Source organism: Rousettus aegyptiacus, unplaced genomic scaffold (assembly GCF_014176215.1).
Source record: "Rousettus aegyptiacus isolate mRouAeg1 unplaced genomic scaffold, mRouAeg1.p scaffold_m13_p_21, whole genome shotgun sequence".
NCBI classification, from domain to species: Eukaryota; Metazoa; Chordata; class Mammalia; order Chiroptera; family Pteropodidae; genus Rousettus; species Rousettus aegyptiacus.
The window spans coordinates 117,305-136,388 of NW_023416297.1; the positions used below are offsets into that span (position 1 = coordinate 117,305).

Here is a 19,084-nt window from a genome sequence, read left to right on the forward strand (position 1 = left end):
CCCCTGGCTGCCCCTCCCCCCCCACCGCCCCAGTCACAGCTCGGAGCCAGCGGACACAGGCTGGTGCCACGTAAGCCTTTATTGAGTCTGCAGGGTGAGTGGCCAGGACTGGCCTCTGGCCAGACCCCATGCAGTCTCACTGGGGACCCACGCCAGGGGCCACGCAGCTGAGGAACCATGAGATACCAAAGATGACGCCGAGGGTCTTGGGGACATCCGGGTTGTCCGCGAAGGCCTGGGCGCCATCCAAGGGCAGGTGCACGACCTCGATGAGCTCGCCCTCCTCGGCCAGGCCGCCACCGGGGCCGGCCCGATGGCCGTCTGTCACCTCTGCGTAGAACATGGTCTGGCTAGAGCCAGTCAGTCCCACACCAGACCTGTGGGGTGAGACAGCGTCTGCTGAGGCACCGTGCCGGCCCCCTCGGCGCCCGCCCCGGACATGCCGGCCTTGAAGTCAGAGTGAGCGTCATGCTGTGAGGGGCCCCCCCGGCCAGGCCCGTGGGCCACCACACTTCAGGAGCTGGCCATGGTCCCAGCCAACGGCCCCCCAGGAAACAGGGTCCTCAGTCACACGGCCCCGAGAAGCTAGGTTCCGCCCCAAACCGCCTGAGGCGGGAAGAGGACCCTGAGCCCCAGATGACACTGCAGCCTGGCCAGGCCCTGAGCGGGGCAGCGGGCTGCTGACCACCGCGGTGAGGCTGACGTGGCCGGAGCTGGTCAGTCTCCCTCCCACAGGCTGTCTGCAGCGCGGACGCTGATGCAGGCCCCTCCCTGCGCCCCTGCTCACACTGGGCCCCTACCAGGGCCTCCTTCCCCGGGTGCCCTAACCGGCAGTCTCCCTGAGCTGCAGAGGTCTGTGCGGAACCCCGGCCTGCACCCAGGGCTCCAGCAGGGGACCGCAGGTGCCAAGGCAGCCTGGGTGAAGGGCTGGGGCTCGGGACAGTGGTGAGGTGGGGTGGCGGCGCGGCCCCCAAGACAAAGCCCCGTGGTGCCAGCTAGAGGGAGCGTGAGAGAGCCCCCTTCTCAGAGGTGCTGGCCGCCAGGAGGGGGACAGGCACCCAGACGGAGGGCAACGGCTCACACTGGCGCCCGCGGGGGACAGGCCCCGTGGCTGCTGGCTACGGGTACAGGAGCGGCGGATCCCAGACCCGGGGAGGAAGGGCTGAGCGTTGTTTGCAGGGGGACACAGGAACCAGGCGCTGTCTGGGGGGGTGTGGAGGGGGCAAGGAGGAGGCCGGTCAGCCCGGGAGGCCGGCACAGTGGACGCCGCGCTTTGTGGTGCAGCCAGCGCAGGGCGGGGGGCAGGACTGCGGCCCCTCCCCGCCCCAAGGGCCACCCAGGCCCGCCTCGCCCTCCCGCCCCGGTCTCCCTCAGACCCTTCCTGATGGCCCGTGCCCGCGGCAGCAAGGCCTGTGCTTCGAATGGAAGCGCGTCTGGCGGGGTCTGGGGGCTTCTAGTCTGTCTCTGCTGGCTTGCGAAGGACACAGGTGTGGCCCTCGGCCCGGCCTAAGGAGAATACGCCCAGCCACGCCAGACACTCTGCCTCTCCTCGCTCAGTCACGTCCTTAGCTGGCGGCTCTGACAAGTACCTGGGTCTTGTCACCTGTGACTGGCAGGTGAGTAGCCTGCTTGCCTCTGGGGCCATGGAGAGGAAGCCACCGGCCCTGCTACTGTCTGCCAGCCCTGGTCAGGCCCACGGGAACGGCCACCCTGACCTCCGTGACAGCCCCGCTCCAGCTCTGCCTCCCTCCAGGCCATCCCCTGACTCCAAATGCAAGTCTGAGCAGGCTGCTTGCTGTCTACAGCCCTCCAAGGCTTCCCAGCACCCCCAGGCCCACACCTCCACCCAGGCCCCCATCCTCGGGGCCACCTGCCTCCCTGGTTGCTGGCCCCCTAGCCCAGCTGCTGGCCACGCCCACCTGAGGGCAGGCCTTGGAGTCTCCACATCCTGTCCCTGACCGGCTCAGGGGCCAGCCACACAGCAGGTACCTGCAAAACACCGCAGCCCTCACCCCAAGACACACCCTTCCATGTGGAACCCACACTTCGCACAGAGGGTCTCCCAGCCCATCTTCTTCCTGGGACTGGAACCCAGGGTCCAGGCCGTACCCTTTACCCCAAGGGGTGCTGCCCCCCCGCGTCCCCCTCCCCGGCTCAGGACCCAGGCCTCCCTCATTCCTGAGCTGCTGTCAGAGCAGGCCTGTGACTCACCCACCCCCAGCACCCGGTACCTAATCCCACAGGAAGTAGAGGCATCTGTTAGCAGCAGCTGCCACGGGAGCCCGCCCCGCTCGGCCAGGGGCCACGGGGTGGGGGCAAGGGCCCGGCACACTCCAGAGCCAGCTCCGAGAGCCCCGGGTCCCGCCTGGGCCACAATCTGAGAACAAGGGGGAACCACCCGGCCTGCAGCCCGGGGGACAGGGTGCTCACCACCTCCAGGCGGCCCGTTCCGCGCCCTGGGTGGCACGCCTCCCCCGCCCTGCAGGCCGTGGGCCAGCCCCACTCACTTGTAGGTGGCCACCCGCCGCAAGTCGGCCGGCGCCAGGTCGTAGCCACACTCCTCCCGCACCTCCTTGCAGGCCACTTCCTCCAGCGAGAGGCCGGGCTGGTCCACGAGGCCGGCACACAGCTCGTACGTCACGCCCGCCGAGCCGGGCAGTGCCCCCGGCAGCGGCCGGGGCTGGTCCTGGTCCACGGCGGCCAGTGACCCAGGGAAGGTGCGCTCCACCTCGCTCATGTACACAGCTGGCCGGGGGAGGGCGGGCCACGGTCACCGCCTCGTGGACGCCCCCTCTATGGGACCCGCGGGGGCCCGATGCCCTCCCACCTGTGCTCCCCGGAGCCTCGAGAGCGGCTCTGCAGGGCGCCCTCCCGCCCCTCAGCCCTCCGGCCACCGCACCTGGCCGGAACTGCTTCACCAGCACCAGGCTCCTCTGGGAAGAGTTGAACAGGAGCACGGTGACACTGAAGAGACGGGGGACAGAGCTCGGCGTCACCTCACTCCCGTGGGCCCTGCTCCCAGCAGGCCCGGCCCACCTCCTCTCCCCAGCGGCCCAGAACTGGGTCCCCTGCTCAGGTGGGGAGACTGAGGCCCCGGCCGACCGTGTATGCCAGGGAAGGACACACTGGGCTGGTTGGGGGCCAGGTGACTGACGTGACATGTGGCCCCTGCCAGCCACACTGGAGCCATGTTGCTGACCTGCCCATCACCTGGTGCTTGGGGAGGGTACCCAGACGGCCTGTCCCAGGCCCTGCCCCCCGCCACGGTGCGGGGGGCCTGAGCGGGCACGCAGCCTGGCCTCCAGGCCTCGGTGAGGACAAGGCGAGACGGGACGTTCACGGGGCAGGCTGGGGCTCCACGCCCCCTGTCCCCAGTGTCCCCGTCCTGGGCCCTCACCTGTCATGTGTCTTCATGAAGTCCCATGACTTCTGGGTGCCATTCTGAAAGAGGCGGCCGGTGGTCAGGGCTGCCTGACCAGCACGGGTGGCGGTGCCGTGGGGAGCTGAGGCCAGAGAGACAGCCACACGGCTCCGCCCGGGCAGGTGCGCTCACAGCCGGGGCCCACCGGAGTGGGGACTCCCGCGGGGGTGGGGGGGGGGGGAGGCCGGGCTGGGCGGGGACGCTCCGGGGGCCGAGGCAGAAGACCAGGGCACAGGGAGGAAAGGGGTCTCGGGCGCAGCACGGGAACTGCCCAGCACAGGCCACGCTCAAGGAGCTGGAAAGAGATGGACGCCGTCCCCAGGCGTGGGAAGGACCACGGGGCTTGGGGGAGGGGCAGGCGTGCTGCACCCTCCCCGTCAGGGCGGAGACCATGTTATCGCTGCAAAATTCCCTTGGGCCACTGGACAAGGGGAGATGGGAAGGCAGGGGGCAGGTGGCCTCCTGAGGGTAGCAGCCCCCGGAGTGGCAGCAGGGCACAAACTCAGACATGGGGCATCGACGGGAGTGGACAGGGGAGCAGCACCCCCTCCCCCCCGCGGGCCCAGGGTCTGTCTTGGGCCGTCTCTCGTGTACCCTGTGGTCCTGGTGTCCACCGTCCTGCTCCCCGCCGGGCACCCTGCCCCCACGGGCCCCAGGCTCTGGGCAGCGCTGAGTGTAGGAAGGAGGCAGGCTGGGGCGGGGGCGGGGGCCTGGGCCGGGCCGGCCGCAGCAGGTGGAGCGGACGCTGACGGCGTTCCAGCAGGCGCCAGGGTCCTGCCAGCCGGGCGGCACCAGGCGAAGTGGGCTCCCGCCCTCGAGGCTGGAGCGGGCAGCGGCCATCCGCCCAGCGCACCCCTCCCCAAAGGGATTCCGCAGGTGGGGCTGGACCCGGAGCCCTGAGCTGTGGCCGCCCATCGCCACCCCCTCTCTCACTGGGTCAGCCCGCAAGGCCTGGCCAACTGCTGGCCCCACTTCTAGGGTCTGCCCAGGCCACAAAATGGACGTGCGCCAGAGCGCCACACAGACAGCACAGCCAGGGCTGCAGGAGAGAGGGTGCTGGGACAGCCTTTGTGAGGACTTCCTGGAGGAGGTGGCACCACACCGGGCCCCACGGAAGTGAGGGAAGCGTAGTCCAGGCAGGGGAACCTCACAGGCAGAGGCCCACATGCTGGGCTCAGCCTGGCCGGGAGGGGTGGTAGCGACCTTGGTCTCTAAGGGGAAAGCTGGGCTGCCTGGGAGGCCGTCCTCCAGCACTGCCCGCAGAGGCAAGCCCGGGCCTGCCTGCAATCTGCCACCCAGGGCCAGCCAGCCACCCAGGGCCGGCTCCAAGGAAGGCCTGCCCCGGTCTGCCTCATGCCTGCTCTGCTCCCCACCTCCCGCAGGGCAAGTGCGACCTGCAGGTCTCACGGACTCTCTCGGCTCAAGATCAAAACTGTCGGACCCTTAGGTCCAGCCAAGGTGGGGTGCAGGGGAAAGTCAGAGAGGCCGGCTGAGGCCGTCAGCACCCCAGCCAGGGCCCCGGGCTTGGCTCATCTCCCAGGGACCTGGGAGGGACGGGCAGGCCTCTCCCACTCAGAGCCCCTGCCTCTGGTCTGTCTGTCTGCCCCCCAGACCTCCCCTGGCCAGGTCTGCAGAGGCCTCGCCGCGGCATGCACTGCCCTGCCCAGTGTCCCGTGGGCCCCCGGCGGTGCTCACCACAGCCTGCCGCCTGCATGGCTCGGTTCTGGCCGCCGGAGCCAGGGGTGGGAAGGTGCCTGCAGGACCCCGCCAAGGCCTCAGCGCTGCACAGCCACAGGCCCGGCAGGAATGTGCCGGGGCCATCCTGTGCCACCATCGGGTACCCTGCCCCAGGCAGCGACCCCATGTCCCTCCTCCTTCTCTCAGCCCACCCCTGCTTCTGCCCCAGGCCGGCGCTGCCCACCTGGGTGCACCCCGGGGCCGGTGGGAGTGCGCCGGCCTCTCTCAGGCTGGGGGCCTGGAAGGCTTCCCAGGGGTGGTGAGAAGAAGGGGCCCGGGAGGATGGGAGCGTCAGGGTGCAAGTCGGGGGGGCAGGGGGCGGCTGGGTGGAGGGGCGCCAGACACCAGCCTGCCTGTGCTGTGAGAAGGTCAGCAGGGCAGGGGTCACCGGAGAGGCCTGCGGCCGCTCCAGCAGGAGGCCTCGCTGGGCCAGGGCCGAGCGGGAGGAAGGCCTGCCAGGGCTGCGTGGACGCCGGGTAAGGGGAGGGAGGCCGCGGCCACTTATCCGCGGCACAAACACCCGCTGATGCCCCGTGCCCCGGGAGGACACGTGCCCCTGGGGTACGTGGAGACTAAGGTGGCTGCCTGGGGAGGAGGCCCACGCGGCTCCCTCTGCTGCCCCCTCTCCCCACAGCGGAGACCACCACCTCCAGGAAGCTCTCCCTGATCCCCGGGGAGCCCGATAAGCCCCATCGCAAAAAGGGCTGGGGCCCAGCAAAGCCCCCCAGGTGGGGTGAGTGGTCCCCTCGAGGTGTCCCAGCCGGGGCGCCTGCCCGAGCCCGCGCTGGCGCGGTCCCAGAGGCCCGAGCCACTCGCAGAGCCCGGGGGCGGGGTTCCGGGGGCTGGGCGGGGCGCCGGGCCTGTGGGAGCGCCGGCGGGGCGGGCTCACCTGGCGGTAGTGCAGCGTGAACGGCCGCAGGTAGGGCGAGGCTGCGCAGCGGCCCACCGCCGCCCCCTCGATGCGCTCCATGCGGCGCGCGGGGAGGCCGGGCGGGCGCGGCCGGGTGCGCGCGGGCCCCGAGCGTGCGGGCGCGTGACCCGGCACTGGGCATGCCCAGTGCGCGCGGGGCGGGGCGGGCGCCGGGGGCGGGGCGGGGCGCGCGCGCAGGTGGCGCTTGCGGGCGGCTGCAGGTGGCGCGCTCGACCGCCGGGGGCTCGCCGGGCGTGCGGGCCCAGCGGGGCTGGAGGGCAGGGGTCCGAGGGCTGGTCGCCAGTGCTCGGGGACTTGGGACGTCTTGGTTGGGGGAGAGGAGGCTTTGCGGTGCAGCTCTGCAGGCCATGAGCCGAGCGATGCCTCCCCGCCAGAGGTCGACCACCGCCCGGAGACGGGGTCGTTGGGCAGCGGGGCCAGGCCCCGGGGGACGAGAGGTTGGGCCCTGGAAAGAGACGTGGGCGGTCACGGCTGCCAAGCGGAGCCGGCAACGGGGGCAAAGGAGAGGTCATTGGACTACTGCGCGCGGGGTGAGGACCAGTGTGGACGCCTCCGGGGAGCCTTACGGCTGGCAAGAGAGAAGGCTCTGGCAGGAGCGCAGGCGACAGGAGCACGGGGAAGAGAGCGGGGCAGGGCGGAGGCCCGACGGGCCCTCCCGTCCCGGTACCCGGCGTCGGGAGGAGCTGGCCTCCGAGGACTGTCAACACCCGGAACGGGAGGAGCACCACGCCCTGGGCCGGCTGCGGGTCCTCACCCCCGAGCCAGCCACTGTTCCCGCCCCCAAGAAGCCCCTCCCAGCGGAAGCCCCTCCCTGGCGGCCGAAGGGCCCGGCCCTTTCTTGGGTGTGGATCCCGCCAGATCCAGCCAGATCTGGCCGCTGCCTCCCCAGGAGCAGGTATAAGTGCTGGGGTGCAGGAGCCGAGCCCTGTGCCCGCTCTCTGAACTATGGCCCAAGGGGGCGCAGTCCAGGTGAGGCTAGCGTGCGGCCTTCAGGTTGACTCCCGTGTTCTCCAGCGCTGTGTAAAATCCCCACCATTCCTCCCCTTGTCCATGGGAGACGCCCGGCTCAGCTGGGCTGCTGTCCCCCGGTTTCTGTGCGGCGGGGAGCAGGGCAGTGGGGCTGGCGCCTCCTGCGGGCTCGTGGGGGCACGCCCAGAGAGCGTCCGCCCCGGCTCTGGTGCCTCCGGTGCGCGGCTGGCACAGCAGGGGCGGCCGGCCGCGTTGCGGCGTGTGGCCTCGGGGGTGGCGCGTGGCCCCGCCCTGTGGCTGATGTCGGCTTCCCCACAGCACAGTGGTCTCACAGCGGATGCTTGCATGGCAGCCGGGGCCGCCAGCACGCGGGCACCAGACCAGACTCCCCACCACCCAGCCTCAGGCGTCAAACAGCAGTGTTTCCACTGTGTCCCGTGAGTCGCAGAGCAGGTCCTGGGCCACCTCAGGTTTTGCAGGGCTTCACAAGGGTGGAGGCCCTAGAAGGCACGTCCATGGGGGTCATCATCGGAGACCAGCCATCATCGGAGACCCTACTTTATGGGGGACTGTGCTTCCCGGCCTTGCCCTGGCCACCTGGTGCTCTGCGGGCTGGAGAGACCACCCACCAGAGAGCCTGTCGCAGAAGGTGGCCTCACCCCACCCAACAGCTAGGCAGGGCCCAGGGGTGCTCCCCCCCCCACCCCAGCGCACAGGCCACTTCCTGCCTGCGGCTGCGTGGAAAGTGAGGACTAATCACAGAGCGTGCACAGCAGCGGCCCGGCCTGGGGCGCACGGGGGCCCCCCTAGGCCGCGTCTTCCCAAGCATCGCTCCCTTGGTAATGCAAGCTGAGGGGCAGGCGGTGCGGAGGGCGGGATTTACGTGGGGAACAGCCAGCAGGTCCTCGGAGAGTCCGGCACAGAATCACACATGACCCCGCAAACCCGCTGCTCTGCGTACCCCCAAGGAATGGGGGACAGACTCGAGCGCGTTTGTTCCAGCAGCCTGAACCCCATGCCCGTCGACACGCGATGGGCACACAGACAGGGTGCAGCCGGACGACATGAGGGAACGGCGCTCCGACGCCTGCCACAGCCCAGAGGAACCCCGATGTCACGCGGTGGGAAAGCAGCAGATGCAGAAAGTCACAGGTCGTAAGACCGACTGACGCAGAATGTCCCGAAGAGCCACGTCTGTCCGTGGAGACGGGAAGGAGATGGGGTGCTGCCCAAGTCTGGGGACGGCCACTCAGCGGGTCGGGCTCCCTCTCAGGGCAACGGGAACATTCCGGACGGAGGCAGGGGAGCTGGTCCCGTGCCGCGGTGTACGCCGAACGGGGCTGTGTGCAGAGAGGTCAGCGTTAGGGGCTTCAGCTCAAAATACACACGTGTCAGCGACCGTCCAGGAGCATCCGATCCCGGCCCCTGCACCCAGCCCCGCCCCCACACCCTGGGGCCCTTCCTGTGGCCCAGGACCAGGCCACTGCAGCCTCGGGGACAGCGGTGGGGGCGAGCGGCGAGTTTCTCCACTGAGGCATGAGTCCGGCCATGTTTCTGGCGTGTCCAGCGTGTGCCAGGTGTGAGAGGGGCCGCGAGTCCCCTGAAGCCACCACCGGATTGGGGACCGTGGGGGTCTCAGAGACCCTGTGGAGCGGCGTGTGCCAGGCAGGCGGGCTCAGCAGCTGTGGCCACCTGGTGTCACTGCTGCAGAAAGCAGCCACTGCAAACTTGGCGGCTGAACACCGTGTGGATTCACTGTCCTCCGGCTCTGGGGCAGGAGTCCAGCGCAGTCCTGCTGGGCTGACCCAGACGGTGGCCGCTGGCGGCCCCCCTGCAGCCTCGGCATCCGCTCTGGCTTCCTCCAGCCGCCAGAGGCGCCCGCACCCCTTGGCCCGCGGCCTCCTCCTCGTCCTCGCATCCGGCGCTGACCTTCCCGCTCACACCTGCTCTCCCTGACTCCTTCCTGCCGTCCCGTCTCTGCTCCCTCTCTTCTCGTGAGGACCTGGTGATGACTCCGGGTGCACCCCGCGATCCTGCATCACCCCCATCTCAGGGTCCTTCACTTAGTCACATCTGCCGAAGGTTCTGGGGATCAGGGCGTGGACTCGGGGAGCACAGCGGCGGATCCCGTGTCAGGAAGGGGGTCCTCGCAGGGCAGGGCAGGTGCTGGAAGGACGCCGGGGGCTCCTGCTGGCTGCCGCCACCTTTGGCTGTGTCGGGGGCGAGGATGCAGGGGGCGGGGACGGTGGCTGCGCGGGGTCCTACAGGGCAGGTGGCTGGGAGCCCAGGGGGCAGGGTGAGCGGGCCGCAGTGGCCCTGGGCAGGTGCACAGGTGGATGCTGGCTTCCTCCCTGGCTCGGCCTTCTCCCAGAGGGAGCGGCCGGCGGTCACAGGCCCAGAGAGGTGGGCACCTGGCCGGGCAGTTTCTGACGGGACAGACCCGGGGATGGAAAGCAGCGACAGCCCTTGTGGCCTTCAGGCTTCCTTCTCTGTCCCGGTGCCCTTGGCCGACCCCTTCCCCAGAGGCTCCCGCCGGGCGGGGGCTGCTCCCAGCAAAGTCACTTCCTGCACCATCGTCGACCCTCTCCTGGGTCTTAGGAACCTTCCTGACATCTGGGGGACACCCCTGAGCTAGGCTGTCCTTCGTTTGGGCAAACTGCTAAGCCGAAGGCCCCAGGAGGAGGGTGTCTGGCTTCTACTCCCTGAGATCAGGAGCCGCTCTGGGGCCATCGGTGGACAAGGACACAGAAGATCTAGGGACACCCAAGCACCCTCGGCTGGGGGATCGGGTGGGGCTGGGGGTGGGTCGCTCTGCATTTGCCCCCCGAGGGCCCTCCCCGCGCCCTGCAGGACAGGTCACGAGCGGGTCAGAGCGGACACTCCTGGGGAGGCCGCATGGTCAGCTGCCCCGGCGCTGACCCAAGGGCCGCCACCCGGGCCCAGCTGTCCTGCAGACTTGTCCCTTCTCACGCCCAGGAGCCGCTTCCCCGGCTCCTTGCGCCAGGCCCCCTCTTCCTCGGTGACACTCCCTTAATGGGGCGCATCGTGCGGTAGTGTCTGGAGACCGCGCGTGGAAGATGCGTGTGGGGCCCTCGCCGGTCTGAGGCACCCTGATCACCCTCGGCCTTGCAGGGCGGCGGGCTGCGCCCTGCCCCTCGGCAGCGCCTGCCTCCACGGCCTGGTGGGCTTACCCGTGCCCGTGGGCTGCCCTCAGCACAGCCATGTGGCTGTCTCATGTCCCAGTCCCTTACGAGGGCCCCTTTGGGACCTAATTCACGTTGATCTGGAGAATGTCCCATTTACATCACTCCTCTGCTCACAGCCATGGAGCTGCCCCCGACTCGGGGGTGGGAGCGGGCTGTCCCCCCGCGGCCCCGGCCGGGCCCCCGATTCAGGGGGCGGGAGCGGGCTGTCCCCCCGCAGCCCCGCCTGCCGCGCGGCTGGCTCCAGGCGACGTGTTCCACCTGCCGCCGCTCTCAGGACGAGGCTCCTCTTTTCCTTTCGCGATGCTTTCACGTTAAATCTATTTTCTTGTTTATTAAAGCGACTGCCCAGCTTCCTTTTGGTTGAAGGTTCTCCATCTTTCACTTCGTGTCCGGGTGTTTTAAGTGGGTGCCTGACGGCATAGCACCGGTGCGGGCTGCCCGCCCGCCACTGCCCGCAGCGCCCGGCGCAGTGGGCTCCCCGCCTAGCCCAGCCTCGTCCACCCAGCATGGCAGGGGCTCCCAGGACGGAGGGGCCCATGCACGCGGAGCCAAGCTGAGCCGGGGGCAGCAGGCAGCACCAGGCCCGCCGGCGGGAATCCCCGGCCGGGTTGGGGAGGGCTGCGGGGTGGGGGGCATGCGGGGTGTGTTGGGGTGGTCCTCCCAGGGAGCAGAGGGGAGCGTGAAAGGGCGGGGGGCCGGGGAGCGCTGTGAGTGGCCTGCCGAGCCAGGCCGTGACCTCGCTGGAGCCCTAGCACCCCCGGCCGCCGGGGGCGCGCCCCCCGTGCGCCTCCCTGTGTGCCTGTGTGCGGCTGGGCTGGAGGACACCCCACGTTCCCGTCCCCTAGGCGCCCCTGGGTCTCGAAGGGGAGCAGCCCGGCTGGGAGCCCCCCGGCGCGCACAAGCCCGTCAGACGAGGCCCGCCGGAAGGCAGGAGCCTGGGGAACAATGACCTTCGTGTGGCAGACTTTCCCCTCGGTGGGAGAAAATAGCGTCTGCTAGAATGGCGGTTTCCTGCGTTTGTGCCTGTGGCTGAGCAGTGATTCACACAGACCTCCCACAAAGAGGCGCTTCTGGCCAAGTCGGCCAGGGCTAGGGCCCCGCAGCCCCACACCCCGGGCTGAGCGGCGGCCCACACCCCACCCCCGCCCTCCGAGCCCAGCCCTGCTCCCACGCTGCAGCTCACCCCCGGCAGCTTGAATCCTGCCGAGGGCCTGAGCTGGACGGGCAGCAGCAGGGCTGGGAGGTGGTGCGGGGGCCTCCGGGGGGGGGGGGTGCACAGCTGGAGAGCTGACAGCCACGCGGGGCCGGGGGGCGGGCGTAGGACGTAGGGCAGCTCCTCTAGGGGCACAGTGGTCAGCAGTCTCTACTGCCCCGCGGTCAGGATGGGTGCCGTGGCGGTGCTGAGGGCAGCCCACGGGCACAGGGACGCAGACGCGCAGCACCTGGGTGTCCCTCCACATTCCGGGGGGCCTGGGGGAGGCCGAGCAGCGACGCCCACCAGGGCCGCCCTGCAGGGGCCGAGTCGGAGGGGCCGGCTGGCCGCCGGTTCCCAGGTTGCACACAGTCCCGCGTGGCCAGGCGTCAGGCCCAGTGCCGGGAACACTACCTGCTCAGGGAGTGGGGACAGGCCCTGGTGGTGGCCTTGGGGGACTAGGGGAGACTTGGCCCCTGCCTGGCAGTATGGAAGCCAGCGGGGCTTGGGGTCCTCACCGGGGGTGGGGAGCAGATGCTGGCCAGGCCCACACTGGGTTCTCCGCGGGAAATACAGTAAGGCCGCTCTGCTCTTCACCCGCAGGGTGGGGTCACACAGTCCCTGACCTTCAGCTCCGATGCTCCAGGGCACGCGGTCCGTCCCTGGCAGACCACTGACCTCTGTATTTCAACCTTTCTGCACTCCCCGGGGCAGGGGACCCGCAAGCAGCTAGCCGCCACCCCCAGCCCACTGCCTCTCCCCATGGCCCCTGCCTCCCGGTCTCTCCCAGGTAAGGCCCTGGCCGACACCCTCCTGCCCACGCCTGAGGCTCTGGCCCCCCCCCCCCGCACCAAACCACGCCCTGGCCAGACCACCCCTGCCCCGCACTCCGGGGTCTCACCCCTGCCCCACTTTCCTTCCACGCCCTGTCCTTGGACCGACCTCCCTGTACTGGGGACACACACAGCCACCCTGACACCAGTGTGGGGCTGGCACGCGAAGCCACGTGACAAAGCCGCTGGACACCCCGCCGCCCGAGCCCGTGCACAGCGCCCGCCGCTGTCCTCTGCTGGACCCCATGGCGTCCGCACTGGGGCCTCGGTGCCCCAGCGACCCCTGGCCCAGGACAGAACCATGCAGCAGGGCGGGGGTGTGGGGCGGCCCCTCCCGCCAGCCTCCTGCCCCGCCCCCGCAGGTGCCACGTGGGGTCAGGGTGCCCGCTGTTCTTCACAGGCACATCCACCTGCATCTCTTCCGCGTCCCCTCCCACCCCCGCCGGCCCCGGCTGCCCAGATGGGCTCAAGTTCAGCGCTCCCTCTGCTGGACCTTCTGACCTCCAGCTCCTCAGGCCCAGGCACCGGGGCGGGATGGGTCCCCCTCCTGGGGGCTGCCCAGGCCCTCTGTGAACACTTGCCGCCCGCGGAAAGCACCTGCTGGGTTCTGGGGCCGTGCTGGGTGCTCCAGCGTGAGCAACACCGCGTCGTCTGCTGGGTCAGAGCCCAGGTGCTCGGAGGGGACCGCTGCCCGCTGCCCACAGCCAGCAGCCCGGCCTGCGGGGCGCAGCCCCTCTGGTGTCTGGGTGACGACGCCCCTCGCTCCCCTGGCCTCCTGCAGCATTTAATTTCCGGGGTGCCCGACTGTCCTCAGGGCTCCCCCACCCTCCCAACACCTTGGGTTAAACCCCGTCATCTGAAATGCCCCGCATGGTTCCGACTGGGTTGGGTCGGTCAGGGCAGGGCTCTGAGAGGGGGTGGGCTGCGTGGGGGCCTCTGAGGACCTGTCGGGGCTTCTCAGGCCCGGGAGCAGGCGGGCTTAGGGAAGGCCACCCCAGAACTGCAGAGAGAAGTCTGTGCCTCCACTGGCTGGAGGACAGGCTTGTGAGCCCTCTGCAGGCCGCCCCGCCCACCCCACCCCACTCCCAGCCTGGGTGAGCCGTGGGGAGGCCCCGCTGCTGAGCACTGACGAGAGCGGCCCATGGGGCCTGGTGAGGGCCACGTCTTGGAGCGGAGCGGAGGAGGGACAGGAGGCTTGGTGAAGGCCCCAAGGAGGTGGCCTGTTGTGGTCGGAGGGACAGGTGGCCTGGCCGGGTGGGGAAGCGCCTGGGGCCCTCCGCCCTTACGGCTCCCCCCCCCCCCCAGGCCACTGTGCTCTCCCAGCCCGCAGGCCCCAGGGGCTGCTCCTCACCCCGTGGGGCAGTCCTGGGGAGCTGGGTTCCCAGTCCTGGGAACTTGAGGCCGTCCTGACAGGCACACGGGGGATCGGGGCAGAGGGCAGGCCGGGAGGAGCTCTCCTCTGCCTGAGGACCTTCCTCCTCCTTCCTGTCCTCGCCCAGCTCTGGAGGACCCACCACGGTGTCCCCCTCCCCGGGTCGGATGCCTGTCCATCCGCCCACTCTGCGGACGGCACACTGAGACCCGGAGGAAGGCTGAGCTGGGCCCAGCTTGGCTCCCTGCTCGGCTCGGGGAGCCGGCCCCAAGCCCAGGGCGCTCCAGGGGGGCGGCCGTGGCCTCTGACCCCAGGCTGGGGCATCCGGCGTCCGGGCCTCGGCTCGGCTCGGGGCGTTTCCGCCCGCTCGCCCCAGCCAGGCCCCGCAGGAAGTGGCCGCCTCCTGAACAAAGGGGCCGGCGGACAATGGCCATTGAATTGGGCCGGGGCGCTCGCGCACGGACAGGCCGCCAGCTGCCCGCGCTGATAAGACCCAGCTCCGCCGCGGCCCGGGGCGGGGGCCGGCTCTGCCAGGCCCGGCCCGGCCCTGCTCGCGGCCCGGCCTCCGCCGGCTCCCTGAGCGCGGGGCCCGTGGCCGCGGCCGGAGCGCGCAGCCAGCGGCCAATGGGGTGTCGGCGCGCCCCGCGGCCGCTCCCCGAGAGGCCCCGCCCCTTGGCCTTGCCGAGCAGCCGGGCCCCACCCCGTAACCCGCTCCGCCTCGGGCCCCCGGGCGGCCCCGCGCGCTCGGGGCCGGGGACCTGTCGGACTTGGACCCCTGGTCGCCAGCTTGGCCCTGGCGCCACAAATGAAGCCACGCGTTGGGCAGCGCGAGATGTTTATTTTCCCCAAACAGCATCAGAAGTTCTGTTGCTGGCACATGGCGCCTCGCGCCTCCTTCACCTCGTTGAGTGGAAGACAGCCCGGAGGGCAGCCCTGTGGGCTCCCGCACCCCTCGGCGCTCTGCGAAGGTGGGGGCGCCGGGGTCCTCACGCCGGCGGAGGGGGGCCGCCTCCAGGCAGGGCCGCGGGGGCGGGCCGTGCGCAGGGAGAGGTGGCATCCGGCTCCCTCTGGAATCCCGGGCTTGTCTGTGCAGCCTCCCAGGGGTGCCTGGGAGGCCAGCCAGGGCCATATTTCTCTGGGGCTCTTCCCCTTGGGGACAGCAGTGAGCATGGGCAGCCCGGTGTGCGGAACTGAGTGGGGAGGCCGGCCGCGAGGGGGCAGTGGGGGTCCCCACCGGGAACCCCGCCCGTGCTGCCGCTGCCCAGGTGCTGCCCTCATCCCCCACCCCTGATCAGCGAGGCTTTGTGAGGCAGCCGCAGAGCTGTAACCGAGGCAAGTGAGTGCAGGGCGAGTGTTGGGGGTGGGGTCCAGCCCCTGACCACAGTCCCCCCACCCCTTGGAAAGCCACGGCCGGAGGAGGAGCTGAGCCGGGCAAGAAAGACCTAGAGGCTTGGGGAGACTGAGGCAGGCTCCCCTTCCAGGCAGGGAGTCCAGAGCTCAGGCCCACGGTGGCCTCCTGCTCCCGTGTGCCCAGCCCAGGGGTTAGCCAGCACTTCCTGGCACTGCCGCCGCTGGCCAGCGGGCCCTGCCCTGGACGAGGCCTCGACCTGGTGGGAGCGCCCCACCCAGGATGGAGATGACACAGGGCAAAGTCGGGGCGAAGGGACACTCAGGCCGCAGGGCCCGGGAGAGGGCTCTGCCCCCGCCGCGGGGAGCCGGGGGACAAGGACAGCTTCCTGGAGGCGACACTCGTGTTGGGTTTGTCAGGTGAGGAGGGGACAGGAGGGGGCAGCAGCCCAGACAGGCCGGAGTCAGGGAGAAGCCAGGCGTCTGGGGAGAGGCGGGCAGCCCGGGCGGCGGCCAGGGCCTCTGCCAGGATGGGGCGGCATCGCCCAGGCACTGGCCCTCTCGGGCCTGTTCTGGCCACTTCTCTGCTTGGTGGTCGCAGTGGCTGTGGAGGTGGCCGCTGGTGGCCAGGCCTGGCTAAAGGGCATACGTAGTGACTCTCGGCTGGGGTTGGGTGGGGTGGGGTGCCCGGCGGGGGTGGTGCTGTGCGGAGGGTGCTGGAGTGTGGCCTTGGTGACGCAGGACCAGCCTGGGTGGCGGTGGTGGCCACGACAGCGTGCTGGGGTGCGGGAGGGCGGCCGTTACTGGCGTGGGGCTCGGGAATGCCCGTGTGGGTGGGGCGCCTCAGCGAGGCTGCCCAGACTGCGGCTCAGTGGCCTGGGGTCATGGCCTCCGAGCCAGGGCACCCCATCTGCCAGGCTCCCGTCCACTGTCCTGGCCCTGGCCGCCCTCCCCACTGCCCCAGCACTGTGGCTGTCCTTCCCGCCGGAGGCCACCCGGGACTCCCCGGCCCACTGTGACATCGCCCATGGCGTCCTCGGGCACAGCCAGTCCTCACAGTTCTCATCTGCATTGTTTTGTGGCTGATCTAGGCGGGGCCTCGGACACGGGGTCTTGCGTCGGTAGCTGCCAGCCCGCCGGGCCCCTGCACCGTGCTGCGCTCGGCTGCTCCGGCCACAGGAAGTGGGGGACCGGCCGCTCTGACTGTGGCCTTACGAGCCCTCACTGCTTCCTGTGGCCATGTGGTCTGGGCCCGTGGCGCTGGGACTCTGGGTCAGAGGTGACTCTCGGAGAGCCTGGCCTGGGGCGGCCCTGCCCGCCCACCCTCGTCCCGACCCACATCTGGCTGGCGGCTCACAGTGCCCTTTCCAGGGCCCGCAGCCTGCACTCCTCCACCCAGTGGGCTCTTCCTCACGGGGCAGACCCCCCAGCCAGCAGGGCGCCTCATCCGTCTGTCTGTCCACCACTCCAGTCCTGGCTGCCCGCGGCCAGCAGGGTGGGCCAGGGCCCAGCAGCGCCGGGCACAACCCCCCACTTCTGCCACACGCTGCTCTCCACCCATGGGCTCCACTGTCCCCCTACCCTGCAATGGGCACGACACCCCGACCTCAGGGACCCGGCCCCCCACCCTGCACGTCCTGTCACCCAGCCCCAGGTCGGTGGCCCGCGCCCGCTGGGGCCTGTGCAGCTCCTCCTTTGGGCCCCAGTGTGGGCCGCTCTTCCTTGGGGAAACCTGGCCTTCCCCCTCACCCCAAGGGGCTCCCGAGGGTGTCGCCACTGCACAGACCCAGGACCCTCAGCAGGTACCCAGAGTCTGCCGCCGATGGGCAGAACCCACTGCCACCCCGAGTGTGCCTGGGGAAGCTGTGGAAGAACAGAACAGAGCCATGGGTGGGGGACAGAGAGGCCCTGAGGTTCACTCTGCCTGATCGGGGGATCCCCCCCCGGGGCAGATGTAAATGGCAGGGGAACCGCCGGTCTAGGGGGCTCCTGCCCTCCCTGGAGTGGAGCTGCTCCCCACACGCACGTGCACGAGCTTGCAGGAGGGTCCTCATCCCACACATGGCCAAGGCTCCTTGCCTGTCAGGTCCGCCTGGCCGTCCTGCAGCGCCGCCTGCTGGCCGGGGCCTGCAGGGCTGCTGGGGGGTGCTTGGCACGGCGGCACCCACGTGTGCATGTGTACGCATGGGCTCTCCTGTAGCCTGGGTCACGTGAACATCACGCCCCCCCCCCAAACACTCAGAGCCCCAGGCCAGGGCCAGAGACCGTGGTTTGGAGAATCTGAACAGCCTCCCTGTCCAGGGCCAGCGTGCGCCGAGGGGGCCCAGGAGGCCACCCCGTGTGGCCTCATCATTCCAGACTCTCCCACTGGCTGCCCTGAGCACCCGCTGCTCCCCATCGCCTCACACTGCGGCCACACGCCCGCCCGCTCAGACCCCTGCTTCCCGCCCCGCCTCTGCCGTCTGCTGCTGCAGGCACCCCGCCGGCTGGGCTCCCCTCGCCAGGCCCCCACGCGACCCCAGGCCAGCGTTTTGCTAGTGCTCGTAGGGCCACTCTGTGGGACAGCGAGTGGGAGACGTACTTCCAAGAGCCCTCTGTGGGGTCGGAGGGAATGTCCTCGTGAAGGGCTTCGGTTGGGAGGGGACCCTGAGGGGTGGGGTCCTCGGGCTGCAGGGGACACAGACACAAGCCGTGATGGCTTCTCCGTTTCGGTCACTGGCAGGGTGTGCACACGCGCCTCTGAGTGGAGGCCTCTGTGACTCCGAGTGTGTGCGCCCGCGTGAGGCCACATGCTCAGAGGCCGGCCCCGCCCCGACCTCCGGGCCCCGGCACCCAACTCCCTCGGCTGGGACCTGGGCCCCCTGCGGCCGGGGCACCGCAGGTCCTGCCCAGGTCTGGCTCCTGCGGACCCTAGGCCTCCCGCCGGAGGGCCGAGTCCGCAGCTGCTGGCTCCGCGCCGCCTCGCTGCTGAGACGGGGCGGGGGCTGCAGTGCCTGGCGGCTGCGACGGGTGCTCTCTCCCAGGCCCCACCACGGCGGGCCCCTGGCAGACAACGTCCGTATTCACCGAGGCCTCAACCAGGGGAAGCAATTACTCAGCCCGGCGAGCACAGGCCCCTCGTGGCCAAGGGAACGAGGCCCCTCGCCTGACAGAGCGGGGCACAGCTTCCTGCCCCGCCCCGGGTCCAACTGGGGCGCGAGGCCCCGGCAGTTCGCTCCGTCGCCCGTGGCGGCCCCTCCTGCCCAAGAGCCACCTGGGCTGCAGGGCACCCACTCCCATGACCCGCAGGGCTGTCCCCCCACAGCGGGGACCTTCCTGGTGTCCTGTCCCCAGCCCCAGCTTGGCCAGCCAGACAGCGGGGCAGCGAGGGCACCGCGCATGGAGCATCAGCGGGAGGCCAGGGTCAGGGTCGAGGTCACGGTCAGGGCTGGGCCCACCGTCTGGAGCCCCTGCCCTCCCAGGTCCCCACAGGCCCATTGTGTGGGGACAATGGCTTCCTGAGCCGGGTCCCTCTCCGGCAGGAAGCCATAAAGAGCCCCTGCTCTGCCCTTTGAAGGGCAGTCAGTGCCTGCGGGCCCCGCCCCTCAGCCCCCACCCTTCACCAGCCTGGCTGGGACCCAGGCCTCCCCAGGGACCGGCCAACCCTGCCAGGCACGTAGGTGCTGACCAGTCCAGCTGCCGCCCACACGCAGGCATGGCCCCACACATGGTGCCAGAGCTGGACACGGTGCCTGGGGGCCCTGGCTCAGGGCCTCTCCCACGGAGGCCAACTGGACCTTCCTGATCTGCTCCAAGGGGCCAGGGTGCCTGCGTGGTGGCCGGGTCCTGGTGGGTCTGAGCGGGCTGCAGGGAGGCGCGCCTGGGCGGGGCAGGGAGCAGGCAGGCGGCCCCCGCGGAGCCGAGTGCCCTGCCCAAGCCCAGCTGGTCCTGGGGTGCCCCCTGTGGCCCAGGGCCGCGGTTGCATAACTGGGGCAAACCCTGCCGTGGGCTGGGCTGGGTCTGAGGCGCCTGTCAGGGCGCTGGGGACTCCGGCCCCGGAGTGTCCCCTCAGTGGTACTGTCGCCAGGCAAGGGGTC

General features: G+C 70.6%; 2 protein-coding genes across 4 annotated transcripts; both read right to left on the minus strand.

The window, feature by feature from the left end:
- Positions 1-61: 61 nt before the first annotated feature.
- Positions 62-6,722, minus strand: NUDT14 (nudix hydrolase 14). 3 transcript variants are annotated; one of them, XM_016121518.2, is made up of 5 exons: positions 6,048-6,193; positions 3,398-3,441; positions 2,900-2,964; positions 2,508-2,745; positions 62-377 (listed from the first exon to the last, which is right to left on the minus strand). In XM_016121518.2, exons 1-5 carry the CDS (start codon positions 6,126-6,128, stop codon positions 137-139), a joined length of 669 nt encoding a protein of 222 aa, XP_015977004.1. In that variant the 5' UTR covers positions 6,129-6,193; the 3' UTR covers positions 62-136. The 3 variants fall into 3 exon arrangements, with proteins under 3 accessions (XP_015977004.1, XP_036094080.1, XP_036094081.1); XM_036238187.1 differs by lacking the exon at positions 3,398-3,441 and having other exon boundaries at positions 6,048-6,697; XM_036238188.1 differs by lacking the exons at positions 2,508-2,745; positions 2,900-2,964; positions 3,398-3,441 and having other exon boundaries at positions 6,048-6,722.
- A 2,403-nt stretch (positions 6,723-9,125) lies between these two features.
- Positions 9,126-17,184, minus strand: LOC118614935 (translation initiation factor IF-2-like). Its single transcript, XM_036238192.1, has 6 exons — positions 17,088-17,184; positions 13,971-14,454; positions 13,641-13,849; positions 12,815-13,006; positions 11,316-11,870; positions 9,126-9,484 (listed from the first exon to the last, which is right to left on the minus strand). Exons 1-6 carry the CDS (start codon positions 17,182-17,184, stop codon positions 9,126-9,128), a joined length of 1,896 nt encoding a protein of 631 aa, XP_036094085.1.
- Between the last annotated feature and the right edge of the window lie 1,900 nt (positions 17,185-19,084).

Excerpts from the sequence above, each read along its gene's own strand:
- NUDT14 (XM_036238187.1), bottom strand. The coding sequence starts at position 6,601 with ATGACCTCTCCTTTGCCCCCGTTGCCGGCTCCGCTTGGCAGCCGTGAC. Across the intron at positions 2,746-2,899 it reads GGTGAAGCAGTTCCGGCCAG|CTGTGTACATGAGCGAGGTG; the intron begins GTGCGGTGGCCG and ends TCCCCCGGCCAG. Across the intron at positions 378-2,507 it reads CGGCGGGTGGCCACCTACAA|GTCTGGTGTGGGACTGACTG; the intron begins GTGAGTGGGGCT and ends CTCACCCCACAG.
- LOC118614935 (XM_036238192.1), bottom strand. The coding sequence starts at position 17,184 with ATGCACACGTGGGTGCCGCCGTGCCAAGCACCCCCCAGCAGCCCTGCA. Across the intron at positions 13,850-13,970 it reads GCCGGATGCCCCAGCCTGGG|AGTGGGCGGATGGACAGGCA; the intron begins GTCAGAGGCCAC and ends TGCCGTCCGCAG. Across the intron at positions 11,871-12,814 it reads GGGGGACCCATCCCGCCCCG|GTAGTGTTCCCGGCACTGGG; the intron begins GTGCCTGGGCCT and ends CTCCCTGAGCAG.